The 13,173-nt window shown below is 34.2% G+C and overlaps 1 protein-coding gene across 1 annotated transcript in view; it reads left to right on the forward strand.

The window, feature by feature from the left end:
- WDR70 (WD repeat domain 70) overlaps positions 1 to 13,173 on the forward strand; it is a 142,467-nt gene that overhangs the window by 73,665 nt on the left and 55,629 nt on the right. Inside the window, exon 10 of the mRNA XM_082783005.1 lies at positions 6,916 to 7,090. Within this exon, the coding sequence (XP_082639131.1) occupies positions 6,916 to 7,090 (175 nt within the window). The remainder of the gene's footprint in view (positions 1 to 6,915; positions 7,091 to 13,173) is intronic.

The following is a 13,173-nucleotide window of genomic DNA, read 5'->3' on the forward strand; positions in this document are numbered from 1 at the left end:
TTTTCATATACTTATTATAATTTATTGAAATCATTGAACCTGTTACTTATTGGATGAGAAGATCTTTGGGGGATTGTTCTCTTATCCATAAATGGTTTTGTGGAGGCTTGTTTAAATGCTTTGCTGTTTTGAACTGAAGAAATATACTTAGATGCAGGCATTCATGATTACCAGCCTAATGGCTGATGAAAAGAAAAATGACCCTTCTTCCATCAGATTTGTTTTCTGAAGACTTCATCAACAAGAAGCAAAGCAAATCACCTGTCAGTACCAGCTAAAAAGTCTTTTAAGAATCTTTTTCCCTTAGTGTAGTCTAGTTGCCCAAATGCTCATCACTAATGCAATCAAATATATTCAGTGTTTTAGGAAAGTGCTGAGAAGGGAGAAAGGTTTACAAGGAATATGGACACCAATGGGCATGATCAGTCTTTGCCTATAGAGCAGACTAGGAAAGTTTGGTTTGTTTGTTTCAGATACCTTGAATTCATTGTAACTATTTTGAGTTAAACTGTCCTAAGAAAAATTATTCGAGAAGGAAACCAGAACACCCCCACACAGTTCAGAACACTTGTGTTAATTGTTTTGATTACCCAATGAGTTCTGCAATACCTGTTTTCAATATATGCCTTTAAGTCCATTTTCTTAGTTTGAAGAGGCCTTTTTTTCTATATGACTCTTTCAGGAATCTAAATAGTGTTCCAGAGCATGTGTTTTTTTTTTTTTTTCTTTTTTTTTTTTCCACTTTTTTTAAATGACTCAGTGATTTGCCTTTAAATGTATTTCCTGCAGAAATTGAATGTTTTAAAGATTGTACTCAGTGCAGTGCATTCTCCATGCAGTTCCATTCAGTAGTATTTAAAGGTTTATTTAACATAATTTTTCTTTTATGTAATTCGCTCAGGTGCATTGGTTCTTGGGGCTGTTTTTTTTTTTTTTTTTTCCCCTCAGACAGTAATCCTGTATTCAAAACATAATCACTGTTTTGAGATTTCTAACTGAATTTCTGGGTTCTAAGCAGCACTGATAATATGAAATGCTAATCCTTCCTCCTTAGATGTATAGACTCTTGCTGGAATAGTTCTTGCATACCTGCATACCCTCGGTTACTGCTTTTTTGCTTTCTGTCCATCTAGCTTAGTTAACATTTTTTGTTTTTCTCCACAATTGGTCTTTTTTTTTTTTTTCACCATATATTCTGTCTTGTATATTTTTTTTTACTATTTGTATGTTTGTTCCCATAATATTTATTTTTATTTTTTCCCCGAGGCTTGTAAAATTTCTCCAACTAAGCCTTTGCTACCTCACTTTTCCTAGCGTTTCAGTGGTATGCTTGTATTTTCCTCACCCAATTTGTCCCTTTCCATCTCTGCTCTTGTCCATGACCTCCACGAAGAGCTCTGATTTCTTTACTCAGTTAACCCTGTCATAGTCTGTTTGTCTCCATCTCCTCTTCCAGTCTAGTTTTCCTCAGATCTTACATATGTTGGCTAGATGCAGGATTTTTGCTTAGTAATTCAGAGTCTACTACTCACCATGCAAACAGTTGCACATGTGTCATTCCAGTTTTGAGTTGGTTTGCTTTTTAATTCATAAAGATTAGGAAATGGGGATAATTCCCATTCACTGTCATTAGATTTGAATCTACTTTCAGCACCCCCAAATAGTAATTATAACTTAGCTGTAGTTATCTAAATAGTGGCAGAATATCCAATTTTATTTGGAAATACAGAAAAATACAGTTTCATAATTGCTTCAGTCTACTTGCTGCATGTCACAAAAATAAAATTGTGATGTTTTGTTTATTATTCTGGTAAAATATTAAAGTTTTTTTTTTTTTTTTAAACATTTGGGATAATTTAACTAACAAGCAGAATAATTGTTATAAATTACAATGCTGTGTCTATTTTCTTGGCAGTTTCTTCCATAGTTATGAATTTACTTATGCTGAATATGACTTTTCTTCTTTTCTTGTACTCTGGTTCACTCTGGTTTAAATTATTTTAACTCTGTTCAGATGCTGGGAGTAGGTAGCTTATTTCAAGTTTTTCTGCCAAACAAGTATGGAAAGTTTCTCTGTATTTCTCCATCTGCATGTGTATACATTTTTTTTTTTTGGTATCTGGCAGGTGATTTGACCTTCATTGTATCTCATGTGCTCAAGAGAAGGCTATAACTTAGTTCCGCTGAAAGAGCGCAAAGAGAATACAATATTGAAAGTTTTCTTGCTGACATGTTCTTATGTCACTATATGTGCCGAATCTTAACAGAGCTTTTCAACTATATCTTATCTGTCTGTTCTTTTTACATGTTCTACTTTACATGGTTTTTCAACATATTGTTTAAGTTTCTTGATTTCATTTCTGTGTAGGTAGAGTTGCTTTATGTTGTCAAAAAAAAAAAAAAAGATAATGTAAGTCTTGCTTTAAGATCTTTTTTTGTTGTTGTTGTTTGTTTTCTTGTTTTTTCGTTTTGATTTAAGTGTTAAATTTAACTCCTTTATAAAATGCATTTTCTATCAGTGATTAAGATGACTTGGAAATCCATGTTCTGCATATAAATTCAACTGTAGCAGTATTTTTATGGTGGTTTTAAACTAACCAATAGCTTTCCAAGCTAGCCTTTTTGGTCAAATTTTATCATAGAGGAAGGCGTTATATTTTATGAGAAAGATTGGCATTGAATTGCAGTTACTAGATGTACAAAGTTAGGCCTTTATCTGTACTTGCAGTAGTAATGAATTCTGTTGCTTTTTTTGGCTGTAAGTTTCAAAAGAATAGACTTCTACTATTATTAAATAACATTAACATTAAATGCTAATAACATTCAATAGTGTGCATGAGAGATTTGCAGTCCAGTAGAAATGGAGAAAGAGATGGGGTGGACAGAGAAACTTAGTGTAGAATTTGACATGTTAGGTTTTAAAATGTTTAAATTGGTTCATTCCCTGAATTTCAGTAGAATGTTAGAATAGTATTACTTGATGAATCAAGACTTAGAGACATTTTTCATGGTTGCAGGCTGGGATACATAGCTACATAAATAGCTTTAATAATCTGTGTAATACAGCAGCATTCTCAATAATTAATTATACTAGAAATTTTGACTAAGTCATAACATTGTAAGAGCATGAGAGGGAAAAAAAAGAGAGAGAAAAACTACTTGTGGGAAGGGGAAAAAAAAAAAAAAAAAGGATCCCAGTAATTAAATTAGTTGTTTATTTAAGTATGGATCATTTAACTTCTCAGTGGTCAGGAAAATATCCATGTTACCTTTCCAAAAGAACATTCCCGTCCTTTTCTAAGTTGCTTTGAATTGCTCTTGGCAAATATAAAAACTTTACAAAATCTGTTTTGCAGATGTGGAATCCACCATTTAAAAAGTTAAATTCAAACTTGCCTATGTGGAGCCTTTTTCAGAGAAGTTCTCTTTGAAAAGAAAATTTTGAAGGAGAAATTAAAAAGATTTATGGCTGTGTTTATCTTTCAGTATATAAAAATTGGCTGTGATGAAAGAACAGTATTACATGTTGGAGGAACAATTAAAAATGTTTTTGCTAATGGACAAATTTTGGTTAAACATAGTTTGTTTTGAGGGGAGAACAGGCAGGGACATAGAAATTCAGCCAGGAAATGTTTGCCTTGTGTTTTCAGTGGAGTTCAAAAAATGCATTGGTTATAGTTATCAATAGGTAAATATTATTCATCTTATACTTCTAGTACTGCAACCTAGAGTGTAAAACAACATTATTCTTTCAAGCCACACTTATTATAGGCCTAAGGAGATATTCTTAATAAGAGGCATTTTAGCTCAAAAGGAGTCTCCTAGAAGTGATCTGATTGAACCCAACGGTATTTTTTTTTTTTTATTAGTTTCAGTACAAAAATCAGATTTGACCCCAGGATAAGATAGGAAATGAAAATGGGACTAAAGTAATGCAATCTCAGTTATTACTTTGTTATGTCTGAGAAGGAGGAAGAGGCATCAATGGTCCAAAATATTCTCTAAAACATACAAACAAACAAAGACATTCCAAATTGTAGAATTGAATTCTCTGGCTTTGCTGTGCTGCAGCATAGAGACTGATGGTCAAGAGCAGATGGTCAAGAAGAGAGAAAATACAGAAGCAATGTCAATTAGCAGTTGTTTGCCATATTGCTAGTTTAAAGACATTCTCCTGAAGATAAATTATTTGGGTTTCTGGGCTTCCTTTCTTGTTTATCCCCCTTGCTTCTGGCTAGAATGGGAGGAGTTAATTTTTGAGAAGGATTAGATGTCGTGAGGAAAAGGGACTGGAAAAAGACTCAAATAAGTTTCAAGTGTAAACAGTACAAAGGGGCAAAGCATCAAAGTGCCTGTTGAAAGGAAAGACAGGACGTTGAGATGGTTATTGACAGAGCATGGAGAGTAGAACAGGAATGTCAGAACAAATTAGTCTACATCATACTCAGACTGTGCAATAAGGCCCTTATAATGCAGCAGAGAAAGTGTCTCTGGAATCCTTCAGAGAGTCCTGTACTTCTAGTCCATCAATAGTCTGAAAGAAAATATAAAACATGTATAGTTTATATTCCTAATGTTGTGGTTTGTGGTCACTCAGTCAGATAACAAGGGCACAGTGGTTTATGTGGTAACCTGAAATTTTGTCCATTGTATTTTTGTAATATGATGTCCGTTTTTTTCTTTAATAAAACCTGGAAGTGTTTCTGTAAAAAATGAGAACACTTAAAAGGTCTGACTTGAAAAGGGCTCAGGCTTAGCTCAAGAGTTAAGGGCTCTCTGGGAACGATTGATCTGTTTGTAAATAATAGGTGATTTCTTATAAAAGATTTTCTTTATTAGAGAAGTTTTATACTTAGATCAAATTGCAGCAGGGCAACAATAAACTTATTCAACATATTCGGTATGGGGACATTAGGAAAATGCTGAGGGGACATTAAGAGAACACTTACAAAACAATTTATAGGCTATGTGGGCCTTTTTAACAGGGCATTTAATTCACATGTGGGGGCGTATTACCAACTGTCTGCAGCAGAAGCAGCAGGGCAAGAAACTTCGATTTCTCTTCCAATCTGCTGACACTACGGTTGATTTAGGGATCAAAACCTTTTTTTTTTTCTTTACGTCTTATATTATGTAACAGACAGAACTATTCAAGTGTTAGTTCCTTCTTGACAGTTAAAATGTAAAATGAATAAGGTCTGAATATGCTTTATGCTATTCTGAAGTTGTTGAGGTTTTGACAGGACACTGAGCCCTAAAAAGAGGAGGACCAAAGTCTTTTTAAAAAAAAAAAAAAAAAAAAGGTTATAAGGTAGGACATTAAGATGATTACTGCTAAAGCAAGGAGAGGAGAATAAAAGGGGAATCTCAGAATCACATAATGGTTGAGGATGGAAACAATTGCTGAATATCATCTAATCCAACCATCCTGTTCAAAGCTAGCTCAATCATTTTGTTCAATGGTCACCTAGGCCCCTAGCCTATGGCCATGTCCAGTCAGGTTTTGAATATCTCCAAGAGTGGTAACTCTGTGCCCTTGATAGACAACTTGTTCCATATAGCAGCATAAGTTTCTTTGTAAGATCCTAGAAAATACATTGTAATCCAATGTTTTCTTAAAACAAACAAAACAACAACAAAACACCAGAACACTTGAATGTCTTATGCTGAAGCTCCAAACAAAACAATAAAACGATGCCTTACAGATAACAGATTAGGAAGCTTTTAAAAAATGACACTAATCTTGACTTTATTATGGACAACCGGAGATTCATTCTATTTCAGGTTACTGATGTCTCATTACTGTCATTAAAAGTGCAATTATATATAACTCCACGAGCTATTTCCATCTGATTTTCTTGTTAGTTTTATCCTAGAATTATGAATGTCAGCTTTGTAGCCTGTCTTGTAGCTCTGGTGGAAGTTGCTAATGCTGTGCTGCAGTGTCTTGTTCTGGAAAAATGGCAGCCTTGTTGAAGTGGTATTTGCTTTAGTAAAGACCAGTGAATTACGTGCTGTTGGATCATAGGCAATGTTTGTATAGTCTAAACAAATGAGGTTGTCCTGAGAACTTAGTGATTTCTTTCTTTCTAAATTAATGATCTTACTTCCTTTGCCAAATCCTGAAACTCTTCTCTGCATTAGATGCCAGAAGAGTTTTGAATTTTTATCTGGAAAGAACTCAGCGTATTAAATGGACAGAAAACATTTGTATCTAAGACAATTTAAAGATTCCACCTGTATCTCAGTGTTTTAGTTCTCTCTCATTTGGATGTTTTTGTGTATCTAAGAAACATTGAAGATCCAGACAGATACTCTTTTCCATTTAAACGAAAAAGGATGTATTTTGTTAATAATGTGGGAAAAGCTCAACTTAAGAAAAAAAAAACAAAACACAACACAATATTGCATCAATAATTCTTTATAAAGTATTTGAAGAACAATTTTACCTCAGAACTGAAGACCTACAGTATTAGCAAAAGAACTACAATAACATTGCAATTAATAATTTAAAATGCCTTTTTAAAATACAGGAAAGCCCGAAGAATAACTACACAATTTAAAATAGGCTTGTCATAGGCAGTTTTGTTTTAATCTTTAGTCATTTCTTCCAGTAGGAAATAATTTCATGTATTTAGATGAAAATTTGGGAAGAATGGGATTTATTTTATTTTCTTTTTAACTTTCATGTGCTTGTTTGTGAATATGATGTTTCTTACTTGGAAAGATTCTTACACTGTAGTTTCATGACTACTATGTCATATCTTCAATGCTATTTTGTCATTACAACTTTTATTTGAATAATATAATATGCCATTTATGCTGTGAAAGATGTTTGATGATATCATATAAATGATTATTTCTATTATGTCCATTAGCTTCACCTAAAACAACTCTTTTTAAACCTTTTTCCAGAACTGTGAGAACATGGGATGTTAACAATGAGAAAAAGCACAAAAGTGTATTTAAGCCACGATCAGTTCAAGGTAAACGGGTCATTCCTACAACTTGTACGTACAGCAGAGATGGTAAACTTATTGCAGCTGGCTGTCAAGATGGCTCCATCCAGATCTGGGATAGGAATATGAGTGTAAGTAATGTATACGTAATAAAAATACTAACTTCTAATGTATCAAGGGCTGAATGTTGCAGCTGATAAAATCAATTTTGATATTTTACCCTTTGTTTCCCTCTGAAATTTAAATAACTCACAGGTAAGATTTAACATTTCCCCTGCCTTGTAATGAATGACAGAAGAGCAGTCTGCTTCTCTTCAATACAAAACACTAATATAGTAATATAGCTGTTGGCCACATATGCATATTTGGAATATTATTCAATTAAGATATAATATATGCAGAAAAAGCTCTACTTTGTTGGTTCTTATGTAATTTAAAATATGTAATTCCATATTTTATTTGAGATGTTGTATACATTACGCAGTAATTTGTAGAACTTCATACCAAAATCAGTTATTTACTCAGATACTAGGCAGAGGAGAATAACATCCATGCGTGTGAAGACAAGGATTGTGCTACACATTAAATGCCAAATGCAGAAAATTTGGACATTAAATTGTCCAAAATGAGGAATTTAATACTATGGCAAATTTGAACAATATATGGGAATGAGGGAAAAAAGTCAGAATCAGAACTTTCAATTTCTTTAAATGTGCAAAATTATGAAATATACTCTGTAGGTAATTTCTGCTGTTGATACTGAACTTAAAATTGAATCTCAAGCAGTTAATGAGTCTGACAAAGAAGGCATACAGTTCTTACTACTATGTTATCATTTGAAGTTTAGAACTGCTTGCTTTTGCTTTGTGTAGTAGTCTACAAACAGTCCAGTTACAAAGGTTTAATTTTGGAAAGTGGAGCACAAATTCACCAGTCAAAACTTTACTGCTTTTTAAATTAATCACTAACTATCTGCTGTATGCCCATCTTATCCAGGGAATTCATGCCCAATCCCTTCGATGTCAATGGGATAAATACTTACGGCATGTATAGGAGGAGAAACTGAGAATAGGGTCAATTTGTTTGAAAGGCAAAGTAAGAATATAGAGAAGTTGGGGGCAGGGGTGGAGGGAGAAAAAAATCCTTAGAATCAAACTGACATCATAAGTCTTTGGAAAGTGTACAATTAGGAAAGGATGGTTTGAGGGAAATATTACTGAACTAATACATGTTGTATTAATCTGTTCAACTTCATCTTTCAAAACACTTGATTTTAAAAATGCAAATAGGCAATTTAGGGAGTTTTTTAAAAAGCTTGAATTAAATTTGATCTTTGGAGGCAAGGGGAAATGTATAGATGTAAAGAAAAAAGAAAGTCTGTTGATCATATTCAAAGTACAGCCTGTATTTTTGGATTGTCATCTATTTTTATTTCTGTTTTTATTTCCACTATAAACCCAGTAAAACTTCCTAATGGCATGAAGCTTGAGAATTCATCCTAAGTGTAAACTTGTTCTAACAGAATAATAAATTTTTCAGAGACTGGCTTTCATCACCTGTGTATGTTGTTTATTTTAACATATACAGTATTGAAATATTAAGCTTTCTGGTGTAGTTTTAACAATAGTGCTCTTGGTAGTCTGCTTTTTCATGTGCTTTTCCTTTTGAACTTTAGTGTGTCTATAAGGTGACATATTGCAATGCTGATTGAGTGCAGTTTAAGGTGATTATGAATAATTTAAAGACGTATCCTGTGCATCTTGTGCAATTTCCAACTGGTGACCCCTGTATACCAAAGCAAGACTAAAGTCATTTCCTAGTGGAAATGATGTTGATAGTGTCCTTGAGTTTGCATTTTTAAAGCCTAAGGAATTTTTGCCTTCACTTTTGTTGGCATAATTAAGAAACATACAAGACTTTCATGTAAAGGAGCTGTGTAGATTGTTTTCTGTGGCATTCTTAGTTAAAACTGTTGGTACGCATTGGAAATCTATGCATGTAGTTAAAATCAGGCTGTTCAAAATGCAACTTAGTGAAATAACAATAATTAAAAGAAAAGGCCCCCATCTTATATTGCCATTGGGAAGGGATAAAAAAGGAGGAGGAGGAAGAAGAAGAAAAAAAGAAACACGTGCTCAAAATACGAGTTTGAAAAAGGAGGACAGGGATGAGATTGACTCTTGCAGAGGAATGGTGAAAGCACTTACTGGCTTGACAGGATACAGAGATTCTTGTAAAGGCAAACAAGAAAATGTAAGTTATGACAAAGTGGTGCACTTTTTGGGGTACAAGCAGCTTTAGATAACACAGAGAGATAGGCAAAGCTGTGAAGCAGGAGTGAGCTGCTTGAAGAAATGCATAGCAGATATATTAACTTCTGATTTAAGAAAAATTTTAATGCTCATCCATCAAATATTCTTTGACTTTGTCGAAACAAGTGTAGAACTGTGTACACAGCTTTTACTGTACTACAATACCAGCTCTGTTTAAAGTCCAAATTAAGACAGCATTTGTGTTTAACTTGAGAAGACTCAATTGAGTCTGTAACAAAAACCACCAGTGTTTCAAAGCAGAAAATAGTTGCTGTAATTTCTTATCCTTGATCAATTAGGAATGATTCTGGCATCATTATTTTAACTATGGATTTGGCACATACATAGTTCACCCTACTGTCATGCCAGAGCTGATACAATAAAGGCCTGTTTTGACTCTCTGAAGTCATATTCGCATTTAAGCACAAATATAAAGAGCATTATACCATTGTTCCCATGTGAGACAGTAACAGCACAAACTAAGTCTAGGAAGGTGTTCTTACCAGATATTGTGGCTCACACCATGTACTATCCATACTGCCTGTTACTCCAGAGTTTGTTAAGGTTTCTAGACAGACTTATTTGTGACAGAAACCATTATGTTAGTTGACCTACTCCAGCCTAATTATTTAAGATGCAGAAAAGGGTAAAAAAAAAAATAAAAAAAAAATAAATGACAACCCTCAAGCAGAGCCAACTTAGGTAGAGGGAAGTTTCTCTTTGCCAGAAAAACATAAGGCCTCTGCTTTCCCACAGGAGAAGAGTCATGCAAACAAGAGTACCAAGAGCAAAAGTGACTATCACTGCTAGGTTGGAGGGTCTAATAATGCTCTGTCCTAGAACAAAAGGGGTACTCAGTTCCTTGGCCTCAATCACAGCAGGCACATTGCTGCAGTGCTGGTAGGAAGCGCGCTTCCTCCAGTGGCTCTCAAACCTATGCCTGTGTGCAAGCTGGCAGGAGCTTCCTGACAAAGCTCCCAGAAAACTTCCTTTCCATTGAAACCCTAGTTTGACTGCCGGTTACAGGTTTATTGTCCTCTGCTCCAGACTTGACTTGATGCCTTTACAACTGACTTACAGGAACCCTGATGATGTGTGGTAGCATCTTGGGAACACTTAAACAATTGAAACATTGGCAGTGGAAACAGGCTGTTTATATTGCGCACTGATTTACCATATTGAGCTGGATTTGGATTGTAATCACTATTTGTAAACCCTGGAGCACTGCAGTCAAAGTGGATTTTTACAGTGAGTTTCCCATCACCAGCCTAGAATCGTTTATGTTTACTTCTCAGTAACGTAGAATTCAGTCCAGAATGGTGCGGTTAAATTATCTTTTTGAATATATAAATATATTTTAATTAAAAAAATAATATATATTTTTTTTCTCTTGTCAAAGCTAAAGTAGCTGTTTGTTTTAAGTTAGGGTCATGAGTTAGTTGTTTTTTCCAAGGCACTTAGAGCCGTCTAGGTATCTGCTATTTTTTAATTGTGTTGCGGTGCATAGCGCCATGACTTCAGTATGTGATCAGTTTTCCTTCTATAGTTCTGACTAGTAGCACATAAGTGTTTCATTCACTTTTCTGCTTCCACTGTTTTTCTGGTGCAATTCCAAATCTCCCAGCTGTATGCAGTGAGAGTAAAAACACTTTTGGAGGAACGCTTCTTTTTCTTATTTTTTTTATTTTTTTATTTTTGGTCTTCATTACACTGACATTGGTAACTTGCTAATGCTGAACTTAGCCAAATGCATTCCAGCTCTGCCTTGCCTTTCTCCAAACTTCCTCAGCACGATCATGATCCATTATAATCACCTGCCTCAGAGGGTTTTTTCGTTTTGTCATAAATCTGTATTATTTTCTCATGTGTGTTATTTAGTCAGTGCATGGTTTTTCTTTAAGGTTCATGTATATGTGCATTTACAGTGCACATTAGCAGAACTATCTGTCAGCTTGTTTGAAATATTATGAACACTGTCAACTTGGCTTAAAATAACAGCTTCAAAGGACATAAAAAATAACTTCCTTAAAACTTCCAATGAGTAGTGGAAACAATAGTGTGAAATAGTCAATCATAACATAACACATTAGAACACTCAATTTAAATATTCTGAGACATTGAGAAGTGTTTGGCAAATGTGGAGAACTGGAGAGCATTAGTGGTAAAAATAAGACAGAACCTTGAAAAATACTGATTTGCAGGACAGTGCAATAAAACCACTAGGTTTACCTGCAGTTCAGATAGGTTCAGAATCCTCATCTTTGCCTATGCTTGCCCACTCAGAGATTTCTGAAAGACCAATAGTGATATATATTGCTGAACAAGGTGATCCATGGAGCCAGTCTTTAGCATTAAGAATGAAGTGTGTCTTGTAATCAGTAAACCTCTATGCCATAGTTTTCCTGTGTAGAAATAGGAGTATCTCATTTATAGCTCTCTTTAAAGACTGAAGTAATTTTTGTGAAGACTGTTAGTATACCTGATACGTAGCTTAAAAGTGTAATACGATTTAAAGTTGATTAAAGTCTCTTTAAAATCATCAACAAAAAAGCTCTCCTCATTTTCCACTCTAAACAGGAAAGGATCAAGATGTTTTTCAGTGACAAATGGGAGTTACTAGGGTGAGGAAGGTGAACCTTCTTTGTTAGTCTTTCAAATCGTCTGATGAAGCTACCAGTTACGAGAATTTTCCTTCCAGCTTTTTCTGGTTGCATTTAGCTCTGGATTGCATACAAAGCTTCGCTGCATATGCAGACTGAATCCTGGTTCTTAGTTTGACATGTCTTGTATTGTATGGTAATATTGTTGCAGCCATGATACAAAAATATTGATAAGGATGTCAGGGAGGCAGAATTTGTCAGGAGTAGTGAGTTCTTTTATATGCCTTCAAGAACCAAAAGAACAGCTTATGCACACGAAGTCTTGTCTGTTTTTTGTTGTCACTGTTTATTTGTTTTTAGCTATATTAAATTGGGTAGTAATTTTTATTATCCTTTAGGCATCTAGAGGGTGTACTGTAAGTAATTAGGAATTAACTTTGACAGATTTATCAGTAATAGGTTTATCTTTTTTATGTAGTGCAAATCTGAAGAGTTGCAACGATTTTCAACATAATACTAAATATAAATTGATTCAGTGCTTAGGGACAGAATGTTATAGCTAGTGCTAAACTTTATTTTCATTCTTTCTTGTTTCATAAAAGACTTGGTTGTATGTTTTACTCCATTCTATTTCTTAAGCTATTTCCGGCTCAAAGCAAGCATCTCCTGTGGTACTGCTGAACTATTGCTTTGCCAGTGTTTTCTTTTTCCAGGTCTTAAAACCTTATTTTGATTTTGAATTTCTAGAATAATTCGTGTATTTTGATCACTTTTAAACTACTTAGCTAAAGCTCTAAGTGATTTTACAGAACTTAAAATGCACAATAATAATGAAATTCAACACTGTGCTAGTAGGCTGCCCACATGAATATCCCCAAAAGTGGTGTGATCAAGCAGTAATCCTAATAACCAGTTTTCCACACACCCTTAAACCACCTAATCCTCAAAAAATAAGGGGAAGAAAAGTGGGATGTTGCAGTATGCTCTGAAGTTAAGCAGATCTAAGCTCTGTACCTTTTTTAATTACTGGTAGTCATGTTAAAAGTATTTTCCAAATAATTGCATGATTTATAGATGGAAGATAAATACATTTCTATATTTAGTGATCTTCTGCTTTGAAAGGGTTTTAGTAAGCTTTAGTTTTGTAGTGGGCAGTATAACTGCAGAGATGTTTTAAGGCAGAGTTTTCAGAGGTGAAAAATATTGCAAATAGTAGAGAGACTTTGAAGAAATACATTACATCTGATTACACAGATTCAGGTAATAAAAATCACGTAAAATACTTCTTTTTGGCCTGAATGG

The sequence above is a fragment of the Aythya marila genome (assembly GCF_965140915.1).
Source record: "Aythya marila genome assembly, chromosome: Z".
Taxonomy (NCBI): domain Eukaryota; kingdom Metazoa; phylum Chordata; class Aves; order Anseriformes; family Anatidae; genus Aythya; species Aythya marila.